The sequence below is a fragment of the Oreochromis aureus genome, linkage group 3, assembly GCF_013358895.1.
Source record: "Oreochromis aureus strain Israel breed Guangdong linkage group 3, ZZ_aureus, whole genome shotgun sequence".
NCBI classification, from domain to species: Eukaryota; Metazoa; Chordata; class Actinopteri; order Cichliformes; family Cichlidae; genus Oreochromis; species Oreochromis aureus.
Genome location: NC_052944.1, coordinates 63,599,625 through 63,613,740, shown reverse-complemented (window position 1 = coordinate 63,613,740; position 14,116 = coordinate 63,599,625). Strand labels below are relative to the sequence as shown.

At 39.6% G+C, this 14,116-nt stretch overlaps 1 protein-coding gene across 1 annotated transcript; it reads right to left on the bottom strand.

Moving 5' to 3' along the window:
- Positions 1-1,825: 1,825 nt before the first annotated feature.
- On the bottom strand, positions 1,826-13,339 carry LOC120434089. The gene is made up of 4 exons (XM_039601581.1): positions 13,279-13,339; positions 9,787-10,125; positions 6,690-6,796; positions 1,826-2,185 (listed from the first exon to the last, which is right to left on the bottom strand). Exons 2-4 carry the CDS (start codon positions 10,115-10,117, stop codon positions 1,826-1,828), a joined length of 798 nt encoding a protein of 265 aa, XP_039457515.1. The 5' UTR covers positions 10,118-10,125; positions 13,279-13,339.
- Between the last annotated feature and the right edge of the window lie 777 nt (positions 13,340-14,116).

The window sequence follows — 14,116 nt, the reverse complement described above, 5'->3', positions numbered from 1 at the left end:
TTCAGTATAGGTTTAATTACAGCAGTTTTAGTGGTTCTGGAAACACACCTGATATTAAAGAAAAGTTTACAATCTGTAACAGGTCTGACTCCAAAGTCTTTGAGACCTTTTTGAAAAAACTTGTTGGCAGGACATCTAAACAGCAAGAGGAGGAGTTCAGTTGACCTAAGATGTCCTCCAGGTCTTTGCTGTTAATAGGGTGAAACTGGTTCATGGTATTTAAACAGTTTTCGGTGGACACAGTACATATCCTGGATCTGCTGTTGATGTACCAATTGCTTGTCTAATCTTTTGGATTTTTTCTGTGAAGAATTTGGCAAAGTCATTGCAGGCCGTGGTCGAATGAAGTTCAGCTGCCACTGACACAGGAGGGTTTGTTAGCCTGTCAACTGTAGAAAATAAGACCCGAGCATTATGACTGTTTTTGGTGATGATGTCAGAGAAGTAGGACCTCCTTGCACTCCTCAGTTGTAAATTATAATTGTGAAGTTTCTCTTTATAGATGTCATAATGAACCTGGAGGTTTGTTTTTCTCCATCTGCGCTCAGCTTTCCTACACTCTCTTTTTTTCATTTTTCACCAGTGTGGAGTTTCTCCATGGAGACTTCTTCCTTCCAGAGATAACCTTCACCTTAATGGGAGCAATAGTGTCCATTACATTTAACATTTTAGCATTGAAGCTAGTGACGAGCTCATTGACTGAACCTCTGGACAGGTCAGGTGTTAATGGGAAGACCTGGTTAAAGAGCTCACTGCTGTGTTCAGTTATACACCGTTTTGTGATCACTGCTGTTGATATATTTGTGTGGGCTGAGATTTTACTTTCAAAGAAAACAGTAATGATCAGACAGGCCCACATCAGATACAGTAACCTTTGAAATGCTCAGGCCCTTGGAGATCAGTAGGTCAAGAGTGTGTCCTCTATTATGTGTGGCCTCTGTTACATGCTGAGTCAGCCCAAAGTTGCCCAGAGTGTTACTCAGGTCTTTTGTCCCTTTGTCCTGAGGGTTGTCCACATGGATGTTAAAATCCCCAACAATAATTACACAGTCGAAATCAACACAGATCACAGACAGCAGTTCACTGAGGTCATTAAAAAAGTCTGCACAGTATTTGGGAGGCCTGTAAACATTAAGGAACACAACTTTGGATGGGGCCTTCAGCTGTAAAGCCACATATTCAAAAGACTGAAAACTACCAAGAGATAACTGCTTACATTGAAATGATTCATTAAATAAGACAGAACCCCTCCTCCTCTCCTGCTCACCCTGGCCTCACTGATAAAACTGTAGTTAGGAGGGGTCGACTCGATGAGAACAGCTCCACTGTTACTTTGGTCCAACCAAGTTTCAGTTAAAAACATAAAATCAAGGCTGTGCTCGGTGATTAAATCATTAATTAAAAATGTTTTCCCAGCTAAAGATCTAATGTTTAATAAAGCCAACTTAAGTGTTTTAGAGGTATTATTTGCCCCCTCGTGTTTGGGAGCAGTCTGTGGCACACAAGGTATGTTTACTATATTTAAAGATCTTTTAGAGTGCAGCTCTCTGTGTTTTGACCAGGCCACATGTCTTCTTCTGTCACCTAAAAGTACAGAAATTTTAAAACCTTCTAGTAAACAGGGTCCCAGCTTCTCCTGGGAAAAGTCATCACTGCCATAATCCTCACAGCCTGGACCCTCCACACATCACACATCAGACTGCGGAGACAGAGCATGAAGGTGGTAAGGAGGAACTAAGGGGGGCGAGGCTGCGCGATGTAACTTCGATTGCTCTGTTGAGGGCGGGGCTCGATGGCGAACCTTTGGCTGCTCTGGTGGGGGTTTTTATGGGGACAAAAAGGATTGGGCCGGGGTAGATCTGAGCCCAGCATTGAGCAGCTCCATCATCTCCTCAGTGAATTTCAGGTGTGGGGAGGAGGGAGAAAGGGAGGGGGAGGAGGGTGAAGGCCTATCAGGGGTTTGGGGGACTGGGGGAGGTCGTGGCCCCTGGTCCTGGTCGTTGGTGTTGTTGAGAGAGTTGGAGGAAAGTAGGGACCCCTCTTCTTGCCTCAGACATCTCTCCTTTCTGAGGCTCTTCCCGGGTGGGGGCAGATGGAGCTCCTCCTCAAGGTTTCTGCTGGGCTTTGTCTGTTGTTGGAGTACTGTTTGTTCCTCTTTATGAGATAACTCCTCGTTTATCTCAGCCTTGGCACCAAGCACAGATGGATGACGTATGGAATAAAACAAGTTGGAGGTGAACAGTTTCACCCCTGACTTGTTAAAATTAAATCCATTTGCTTTAAACAGATGCCTGCGTTCCCAAAAAATATTAAAGTTGTTAATAAAATGCACTGAGTGGTCAGTACATGCTGATATAAGCCATTTATTCAGTGCAAACAATCTGCTGAATCTCTCGTCTCCTCCTCTGACGGGCGGTACAGGTCCACTGATGAATACAGCTGCATTCAGAGAGTTTACAGTATTTAATAATCCAGTAAAGTCCCGTTTCAGAACCTCCGACTGTTGTTTGGACACAACGTTTGACCCTGTATGCAGAACAATGTTTGTCACAGTTGGATATTCATCTGCAATCTGAAGAATTCTCTCCTTCAGGTTGTTGACCATATCCTTAGGAAAGCAGAGGACTTTAGTGTTCTTACCGCACATCCTTTGTACATCCTTTACGGCAGAGTCACCCAAAATCAGAGTTTCAGGCCTAGCCTTTAGCTTTCCCTGTGGCCTTTTACTTTTCAACAGATTTTCAGACCTTACTTCGCTACTTTTAGATGGATGGTTGTCCGATATAGATCCAGGGTCCTTTGATAGTGGAGAAAATCTGTTCTGCAGTTTCACATTCAGGTGTTTTGGAGGTTTGTTGTTAACCTTCCTATTCACGGTTGTCCAGTCCTGTTTCCTCCCGTATACAGGGGTAGAAGAGCTTCTCTGTCTTGTAGGAAGTGAAGGCCAGTCGGTTTCAGAGATTTCAGCTCGCTGTGCTCTGCCTGTGATACGTCCTCCCCCTTCCAGGAGACATGATTTATGTCTTGGTTTTGCGCCAAGACAGTCCAAGGGGGGATTATCGCTTGAGGATTTATAATAATGCACAGAGTCTACTTTCTTGGTCATGTTATCTGTGCTCCTTAGCTGTGTACTAGCTTGCTCATCGCCATTGCTTTGAATCAAAGGCAAGGTTGTTTCATTTCCACACAGTCCATTTACCTCCACGTTTACTTCTAAGCGATGAATTTTTGTCTCCAGTACTGCAATCTTCTGCAGGAGGCTGTGGTAGTCATCTGTGGAGAGGGAAGGCATCTTGTTGCTAGTTAGCCTAGCGGTTAGCGACTTTCCAGGCTATTGAGGCTGTTCGGTGTCCAGACGCTGTAATCAGGCTTCAGCTGTGTCTAGGCCACAGACACACGGAGCGCTGAGGATAAGGTAACTAGAAATGTTGCTGTTTCTGTTAAGAACACTATAGTCCTAATGATCTATAAGTGTCCAGAAGCTCTCGCAGGTAAGCTCATACAGAAAAAAGGGAAAAAATCAGCATAAAAATCAATAAAAGAAGCAAAGCATTTGAAGAGCAAAGAGAGGAAGCGTCCACACTCACGAAAAAAACTCTCAGCTGTCCCTAGAGGACCCGAGCTTGAAGGATAAACCGCCCGCAGGGGCGAGATGGGTGTTTCTTTTATTTTATTTTTATATATATAAATCAAAGACTGCTTAACAGCTTTTGATCTGTGCCTTTACTGCTCGACCATTAGATGTGTCTTCTCAGAGAAACCCAGCTGAATCTGCACCAAAGAGCACACCCTCTTATCTCACACAATGCCCAGAATATTAATTATTAGCTCAGATAAAATCTAATGCATGCCTATTATCACCGCTTTGGTGACTGTTCTATGATCACAGCCAAACTTTCACCATCTCTCCTCACTTTAAGGTCTGTTTCTGTTTTGCTCACAATTTAAAGGCCAAGGTGTTCACAGATGTTCGGGAGATTCCCGCTGTTCATGCAAAAAAGCACTGAAAAAACAATGCAAGAATTTAGTCAGCTCTCACGAGTGTTGGTGACACAAACCTATTCCCCCAGCTGTAGACGCAGTGTCCACATCTCTAATCATCCAACTACAGATTAATGTTACTGATCGCACATTAGAACAAACAAAGTGGTGCTCTGACACGAGAAACAAATCTGCTGATGTGATCAAGGAAGCTGTTTATCTGAAACACACTGTAGGTCTGTGTTATTGTACAGCTGTTTGTTTTTATGTGGCACTGAACACAAGAAAAACACCCCACAGGAGTAAAATCTTTGGACACCCACAGAAAACTCAAAACTCTAAAGGAAAAAACTGCTTTGGGCCATGTGCGGTAACACACACTTGCCCTTATTTTGGGATGAATGTGTATTTTCCCTGCCCACACAGCCCCACAGTTCACCCACACCTACCCACTGTGGTCCTACACAGGCATGTTTGCTGGCATGTTTCCAATAAAGAAACAGGGAAATGAGATCATTGTGGAGAAGATGAAACCACAGAATATGTTTTATTACCATGTCAAAAATATGAGGCTGAGAGAAGTTGACTGATTTCATGTTTCTATGCAGGACTCAATTTGTATGAGTAACATTTGTAAATGTCAGTTTACCCTCGTGGATATGCATTTGTAACTCTTAATACTGATCTCTCACTTTATATATGGATCATGGTTCTAGTCCAGAGGAGGGACCAGACAAGTAACAATAGGATTTAAGGTCAAGTAAACTGCTTTCATAATCACTTCTGCAGAGCACAGATAAAGCATCGCTCACACATACAAATCATTACACACATTTGTGAATTCCAGCGTACTCTTGGGGCTCGACTCATACACTTTTGTAACTCACCCAGCACATTGCAACCACATGAGGTGGAACTTAACCACAGATTAAGATCCTGATATTTTCTCTGAAGGGTTTCTAATTGCCATAATCAGAGCTTCAATGCAAATCAAATCTGCATGCATACTGGATATTATAGCAGAACCTGTTAATATTCTGGAAATTTTTAAACATTCCAAAGTTTGTAAAACTCAGAGGTGTTACTTTCAGATCTCCTTCATCTTATAATGTCTTTCTCTGTGAAGCAGTTTGTGGTGTGAGTTTAACAAAGATCATGAGCTAAATGAGATAAAATGGTTAAAGTGGAGAGCATAGCAGTGTAACTCCATCTGTTCTCAGCTCTGGTGTTGTTATATTTGTCTGAAAATTCTCAGTCATCCAGATCATCATAGTCTACGGAGCTTGAAAAAAAGCAAGGTGAAACGTCTTCAAGAAACGTCAAGAAGTCCAGACGTGTTGTTACATTGCAGCAGATATTAAGGTGGATTAGCATGAGAGAAAACATGAGTGTTTATTTTTGTAATCTCTGTAATGGCTTTTTTGTTAAAAAAATTGGAAAAGTTTATATGAGCTGCAGAAAACAACATTGTAAGAACTCATTGGGTGAAGTATCTAAGAGGAGCCTTTTGTGGTGCACCTTCAGATAGTTTGTAGATGTTTCAGCAACATCCAACATCACTTCACATCACATAAAGAGACCACTATCAAACAGATTGATACGCTGAAAAGTGTTTAGCTGAGAAAAGTGTTTAACTGAGAAAAATGTTTAGCTGAAGTCAGAGGAGAGAATTTATAAACTACTTTCAGATTGTCTCATATTCTGGTCTGTTCAATATCATGAAATTACTTCTAATCATGTTGTAAGTTTAAACTGTTTATTTTGTTCCTGTCCAAAGGGGGAGGACCACCTGCAGCTGTCAAAGGAGCATAAGTCATGTGAGTACCATGTTTACAGCTACTATGGCTAAAAATATGAGTGCAAGTCAAATCAGTATAAAGGACCACCACAGAGCACTGATTACAACAGGCCCTGTACCTCTGACTGATTTGTCTTTTTAGCGTGGGCACAAATTTTTGTTTTTATTTTAATGGTTAGGGTTATAATTAGGTTATTGTTATGGTTAGGCATTCATTGCTGATGATTACGGTTAGGGTAAGGGGCTAGGGAAAGCATTATGCCCCTTCATTGCCCTTACTAAGATGTAAAAAAGTGTGTTTGTACCGGCTGGCGGATAAGGTAAATGTTTTATCTTGATATTTTGTTACTTTAAAGAAAGATGAAACAGCTCAGCCTGGTCTCTTCCAGTAATCTTGCTGGTGCTATCAACTGACAGTTTGTGGTTTGAAACTTGAAACTCTGCGACATGTCACTCAATCTGTTCTCTGTTGAAACCACATTCTTGAGCTTCCTCTTTACTAAAACAAAATCTAAAAGTAGTAAGATTTTAATCCTGTGTATGTAGGGAAACAATAAGGGAAAATTCTCATTCTCTGTGTCTGTCTGTAGGTCAGGTTGATATTTTGATAGTTTTTCTCACTCTTTGTGTACTGTGGTGATAACGGTTGAATATAATTTCTCAGATAGGCTTACATCCACACACTCACAAAGGCAGACATTGCGATTTTATTTTTACAAAACACTTTGCAACAAAGGAGTAAAACCTGTGTGTTTCTGTCCAGTTTATTCATGTTTACAGCAGAGTTTAGAGGAACACTGAGACATGTCTGTACAGAATGATGCTACAGAAAACTCTGATTTGTCTGTAGTCAGTAAAAACACTGCAAAGAGTTTTGTTTCAGACTGGTTTTTAGTGTTATAAAGATCACCAAAGCAACCATCACACCAAAAACTATCACACCAGCTATCAGTCCAGGACGTCCTCTACTGACTCCATCCTTCTTCTCTCCAACCTCTGTGTGTCCTCCAGCTTGATCTGCGGGTAAGAAACAGGTGTGGATGTCAGCTGATCACATCACTCAGACTAGGCTGGGTATTGTGATTCAATTGCTATTCACAAGACCCCAATTTCATTCGATCCACGATTTTGATTTGATTTGAATTGGGGAAGACAGTCAGAAATATTATAATTCTGATCATTTATTAGTACTGACACTTGTGAGACTTGATCAGAGGTGTAAGCATCACAGCAGATGCCTTTGTGTCAAAGTAACTGACGATAAAACACAGAAAAGAAAAAGGAGATTTTCTTGCTCTGGCTTATTATAGCAGATAACTTTAAAATATTCTGCAGTAGAACAAAAACTGAAGAAAACCATGGTAAGGACCAAAAAGCTCTTCAGAGTGTGATCCGTAGGAGAATGCTGCTGCAGGGCTGTGCCCCCCCTTCCTACACATTTCACTGCGTGTTGTATTCGTATAACTGTGCACGTGACAAATAAAGAATCTTAAATCGTGAAGCATTAACCAGCAGAAATTAGGCTTTCTTGTCGGAGGTCATTTTTTAAACAAAACACAACAAAAAACAAACAAACAAACAAAAACAGCCACAGACAGCACTTTAAACAACAGTAGACTGATGCGCAATAAGCAAGCGAATAATGCAGAAAACAGAGATTTGAGATGGGAAATTGATTATTGAAACCCACCCCTAACTCAGACCAGCTGCTTTCCACAAAGTCTCATCAACAACATCTTTAGAAACAAACATCAACAACCAGGAAGCAGCTTCACTTCTGATCAATTCGATTAAATTTTATATATATATAGCGCCAAATCAACAACAGTCGCATCAAGGTGCTTTATATTGTAAGGTAGACCCTACAATAATACATAATACATACATTCAGAGAAAAACTCAACAATCATATGACTCCCTATGAGCAAGCACTGTGGCGACAGTGGGAAGGAAAAACTCCCTTTTAACAGGAAGAAACCTCCGGCAGAACCAGGCTCAGGGAGGGGCGGGGCCATCTGCTGCAACCGGTTGGGGTGAGAGAAGGAAGACAGGATAAAGACATGCTGTGGAAGAGAGAGAGAGATTAATAACCAGTGTTGTGGAGTAACGGAATACTGCCATTACATATTTAAAATACAAAATATGAGTAACTGTATTCCGTTACAGTTACAGTTTAAAAAGGTGGTATTCAGAATACATTTACTTTGTTGAAATAAATGGATTACACGGTGGTATTTTCCTGTTTCATATGTTAGGCTATGCCTTCTCTATTTTTTGTTTCCACACGCATTAAGAGGCTCTGTGTCTCAATCTGGCGGCCCATGTCACCTCCAATAGCGGCGAGCATAATGACGTGAAAAAATATTTTTAAAAAATATTCAAAAAATTATTTAATATGAAGGCAATAGGCAGAGTGTTACAGGCATCGCCCCAAAGACTGTAGCCTGATGGGCAGTGTAGTCTGTGCTGCAGGGAGAATGGACTGCCATACCTATTATGTGTCTGTGAGTGCGAATTAGGGAGACAAAAAGTGGAAAAGTATGAGCTGTCACTGAGCAGAAACGGGAGCTGGAAGCATGTAAATATAATAATAACCACTGCAGCCAAGAAGAGTGCCTGACGAGCCCATTTGTAAGTAAGCTATTAAGACTCAACTGTACACTGTTCGTGTTTTCCTCCGAAACAATAAGTTCTGTTGGAGCAGCCTTTCAACGCCTCTCTCTGTCACTCAAGCAAAGTTGACCCAGACAACAAAGTAAAGTTTTCAGCTACGAGCCCGACACGGAACCCGCCGTATTAGCCAGAGGTCCCTTTACTACGGTTCAGAGCCGCGGACCTGTTTTATATACGCACGGAATATTTTTCTATACGAGATCACTGCAAAAAGTGCAGCCTTACCTAATGTCCACCCTACTGTTACTCATTTTATATTAAGATTTAAAAATCTAGTTGGTATTGGTATGGCGAGTAACCTTCAGTAATAGTAATAAATCACACAGCAATAGTACATTCATGTAGCTGTAAAAAGCATGATAATATATTAAGTAATCCAAAGTATTCAGAACATGTTACTCTCATTGAGTAACGTAACGGAATACGTTACAGAATACATTTTGGGGCATGTATTCTGTAATCTGTAGTGGAATACATTTTAAAAGTAACCTTCCCAACACTGTTAATAACAAGTACGATTCAGCAGAGAGGTCTATTAATACATTGTTGAGTGATAAATTGACTGGAAAGTAAAAACTCAATGCATCATGGGAATCCCCGGGCAGCCTACGTCTGTTGCAGCATAACTAAGGGAGGATTCAGGGTCACCTAACTATACCCTAACTACCAGCCCTAACTATATGCTTTAGCAAAAAGGAAAGTTTTAAGCCTAATCTTAAAAGTAGAGATAGTGTTTGTCTCCTGAATCCAAACTGGAAGCTGGTTCCACAGAACAGTGTTTTTCAACCTTTTTCGAGTCGCGGCACATTTTATAGATTAAAAATATCCTGTGGCACACCACCAACCAAACTTGTTTCACAATGACACATGGTAGCCTAATACAGTCCAGCCTAGAAGCAATAAATGCATGAACTAGTTTTTCAGCGTCACTAAGAGACAGGATATTTCTAACTTTAGAGATGTTGCACAAATGGAAGAAAGCAGTCTTACATATTTGTTTAATATGTGCATTGAAGGACATGTCCTGGTCAAAAATGACTCCAAGGTTCCTCACAGTGTTACTGGAGGCCAAGGTAATGCCATCCAGAGTAAGAATCTGGTTAGAACCATATTTCTAAGATTTTCAGGGCCGAGTACAATAACCTCAGTTTTATCTGAATTAAGAAGCAGAAAGTTAGCAGCCATCCAGGTCTTTATGTCTTTAAGACGTTCCTGCAGTTTAACTAATTGGTGTGTGTTATCTGGCTTCATGGACAGATAGAGCTGCGTGTCATCTGCATAGCAAGATGACACCCCACACATGATCACACACACACTCAACTCTACTCACTCACCTGGAGGATCAACACTCAGGCTGACAATGTTGATAAGCTTCAAACTGCCTCTCCGATTCTGGACGACATAACACTCATATGTTCCATTATCAGCAGTCGTTACATTCTTCAGAATCAAAGACACGTCTCCATCCTTCATCTGTCTGTCCTGCAGATCCACCCGGTTCTTAAAAGATGGATGCTGATCATCTGGCACAAACACTTCATCTCGGTACAAAAGCACATATTCTGATTTCATGTCAGCTCTGGTCCACTTCACAACTATGTTTTTGTTGTCTGGAGCTCGACATGTCAGAGTGACGTTTTTCTGTCCAGACGAAGCTGTGATCATTTTATGGTCTGAAAGAGGCAAAAAAAAAAGAAAAAAAAAACAGGAGAAGAGAGGTTAAAAAAGTCACCATGCCATTATTAATTTCAACAGCACTGATCAACTGATCAGCAGGATTGTACTACAGATATAGACCACAAGACTCTGCTAAATCAGAGGAAGTGCTTCCCACACTGGATGCTGAATCATATATGTATATATATATATATATATATATATGTGTGTGTGTGTGTATATATGCATATATATATATATATATATATATATATATATATGTGTGTGTGTGTGTATATATATATATATATATATATGTATGTGTGTGTGTGTGTGTGTGGGTATTAGAGCTGACGATGGTTTAAAAAAAGAAATCAATCACATAATTTTCTGTAATTAATCATTATTAATGATTAATTAATTAATAATTAATTAATTATTATCAATTGCAATTACTTGATCAACAGCCTGGTTGCAATTACATTTTTCAACATTTTACTAAGCTTATAACTGACATTAATGCAATATAATGAAGTAAATGGAGAATAAACACAAAAAGAATGTATGCTTAAATTCAAAGAAAATTTGAAGAGTTTTCTTCAATCTTTTAGCACAGGTTCTCTGCTGTGAAATACAATTTTTTAAACAACCTATACGCTAACAGGTAAGTATACACTAATATATAAGATCTATTAATGCTGTCAAACAATTACAGTTTTTTATCAGATTCATCACAGGGTTGCTGTGGATTAATTTTGATTAACAATGATTAAATATCATTCATTTTTATTCTATATTAATCGCATTTCATTTTGCATGAGATAGATGATGATAAATAGACTCAAGAAAAAAGGGAAGATATACGCACTTAACATGTTTATTGAACATCTTGAACATTCATGTTAACAAAAAACTCTGTAAACATTTATCCACTCTCTCTCTGTCACTCTTGGGGAGGCAATTCAAGTCCTTGAAAAGAGGAACGAAAGCTATGTAAAGCGTGTGTTGTCAACCATATTAATAGGTCTACAGTTTGTTGCAATCCACATTGTGCAAGAAAATTCCTTCTTGCACAATGTGCATAATACTTTATCTCGGTCGACTGCTCCGTCTTGTTATTTTTTTAATACTCAAATTTCCCATCGAGAGGGCCGATGTGCATTTATCATCTTCTATTTTGAGTTGAATGGTTCAGCTGCCCGTCACTACCAGAGATTATTCCTTGCTGTGGACAGCATGTGCAAAAGTAACCCTACATATATATATATACATATATATATATATGTATATATATATATATATATATATATATATATATATATATATATATGTATATATATACAGTTAAGCCCATAATTATTCATACCCCTGCCAAATTTTGACTTAAAGTTACTTTTGTTCAACCAGCAAGTTCTTTTTTGAGCAGAAATGACACAGGTGTCTCCCCAAAGATAATAAGATGATGTACAAGAGGCATCATTGTGGAAAAAAATATTTCTCAGGTTTTATTGATATTTTAGCAAAAAGTATCATGTCCAGAATTATTCATACCCTTCTCAATAATCAATAGAAAAAAGCCTTTATTGGCTATTACAGCAACCAAACGCTTCCTATAATTGCAGACCAGCTTTTAGCATGTCTCCACAGGCATTTTTGCCCATTCATCTTTAGCAATGAGCTCCAAATCTTTCAGGTTGGAGGGTCTTCTTGCCATCACCCTGATCTTTAGCTCCCTCCACAGATTCTCAATTGGATTCAAGTCAGGACTCTGGCTAGGCCACTGCAAAACGTTAATGTTGTTGTCTGCTAACCATTTCTTCACCACGTTTGCTGTGTGTTTTGGGTCATTGTCGTGCTAAAATGTCCACTGGTTCCCAAGGCCAAGTTTTTCTGCAGACTGCCTGATGTTGTTGTTGAGAATCTTCACGTATTGCTCTTTTTTCATGGTTCTGTTTACTGTGATTAGGTTCCATGGTCCATTGGCTAAAAAACACCCCCAAAGCATTAGGTTCCCACCACCATGTTTGACAGTGGGGATGGTGTTCTTTGGGTTGAAGGCTTCTCCATTTTATGCCAAATGAAGGCAACATCATTGTGACCAAATAATTCAATTTTTGTTTCATCTGACCATAACACAGAAGACCAGAAATCTTCTTCTTTGTCCAGATGAGCATTTGCAAAGGCCAAATGATTTTTTGCATGCCTTAGAAGTGCCTGGAGAAGTGGCGTTTTCCTTGGTCTGCATCCGTGGAACCCAACAGTGTCTGTTGGACTGTCTGCCTTGAGACATTGCCACCAGCAGAGCCCAGATTCACCAGAATGGCCTTGGTGGTGATCCTTGGATTCTTTTTTTCACCTCTCTCACTATTCTCCTGGCCAGCACAGGTTTCACTTTTGGCTTCCGACAACGTCCTCTGAGATTTTCCACAGTGCGGAACATCTTGTATTTTTAATAATACTTTACACTGTAGCCACTGGAACTTGAAAACATTTGGATATGGCCTTGTAGCCCATTCCTCACTTGTGAGCAGCCACAATGCACAGCTGCAGGTCCTCACTGAGTTCCTTTGTCTTAGCCATGAATGTCCACAGACCACCTGCAGAGAGCTGCTGTTTTTCACCTGTTGAGTTGATTAAAACAGCTATTTCCAATTAATCAGGGTAATTAGGATGCTTTAGAACAGCTTTGACTATTTGGAATGGATGGAACTTTGGATTTTCCCAGAGACTGTGACAGTTTGTAAAGGGTATGAATAATTCTGGACATGATACTTTTTGCTCAAATGTAAATAAAAGCTGAGAAATATTTTTTTTCCACAATGATGCGTCTTGTACATCATCTTATTATCTTTTGTGAGACGCCTGTGTCATTTCCAGTCACAAAATAACTTCCTAGTTGAATAAAAGTAACTTTAAGTCAAAATTTGCCAGGGGTATGAATAATTATGGGCTTAACTGTACATATATATATATATATATATATATATATATATATATATATATATACACACTATTTACATACATAATGTTGTCTATAAAACATACAGATGTAAATAATTGCTGTATGTGTGTTGATATCCATACAGTTATCCCCAGGTAACATTATAACTGTTAAAGTGGAACACTGAATGTATCACATATGCAAACATGTGAATATTTTCACAGCTTACCTTCATGGCCAGAAACCAGCAGCAGATGGGAAAACAATAGAGTCCAGAGCAGTTTAATGATAAACACATTATTCATGGTCATTCTTTCTCTGCCTCAACAAAACATCAAAGCCCTTTCTGAGCATGGCTGTTAAACCAGAGATTATTCCTTGCTGTGGACAGCTCGAGTACCCACCGCCAGATTATTATAGCGACACACGAGCATCGTATAAAAAGCCAACTGTGAGTGGTGAGAGTAAAGGATGCGAGAAGGGGTGGGTCTGACTTCAGAAATGAGTAATGTCTCGAGCCATGTGGGGCAGAATATGTTCAAAGCTTCCTTGTTTACCTTTTAATCAGATTTTGCTTCACGTGTCTTAAAGGTAGCCCTGTGATCTAGAGCAGGAAAACAGAAAATATAAAAAGTGACACTGAATATAGTCAGCGTATCGCAAAATTAACCCTCCTCCATCATCCGTGGTGGGACACAGGTGGTGCACTTGTTCCATTTTACAGGTCTTCAGTATACTCCAAATATAACCAAATTTAAAAATGTAAAGGAGTGCTTGAATTATGCATATCCTGCAAAATTACCAGGGAAACCCTTACTGATAAAAAAAAGTCTAGTTTGACTGGACTGGGAGGAGTTAGAGTAAGATGGTGCAGTCCAGTCTGTTTAATAGTTTTCTACACTCAATGGGCCTGCTTTTTTTACTCAAACTAGTTTCTGATGTGAAGTGGAAATATGTGCGTGGCAGTCAGTATGACCTATTACACAGCAGGGTACGTTAAAAAAACAACAACATGTGTAAACTATGATGTAAATATGATTCATCAGAAATAAACAAGCCTTTAAAAT

Coding starts and splice junctions, on each gene's coding strand:
- LOC120434089 (XM_039601581.1), bottom strand. CDS start 10,117: ATGATCACAGCTTCGTCTGGACAGAAAAACGTCACTCTGACATGTCGA. Junction 6,797..9,786: donor CCTGAGTGTTGATCCTCCAG/GTGAGTGAGTAG, acceptor TCTTACCCGCAG/ATCAAGCTGGAGGACACACA. Junction 2,186..6,689: donor TTGGTGTGATGGTTGCTTTG/GTGATCTTTATA, acceptor CTTGGTGCCAAG/GCTGAGATAAACGAGGAGTT.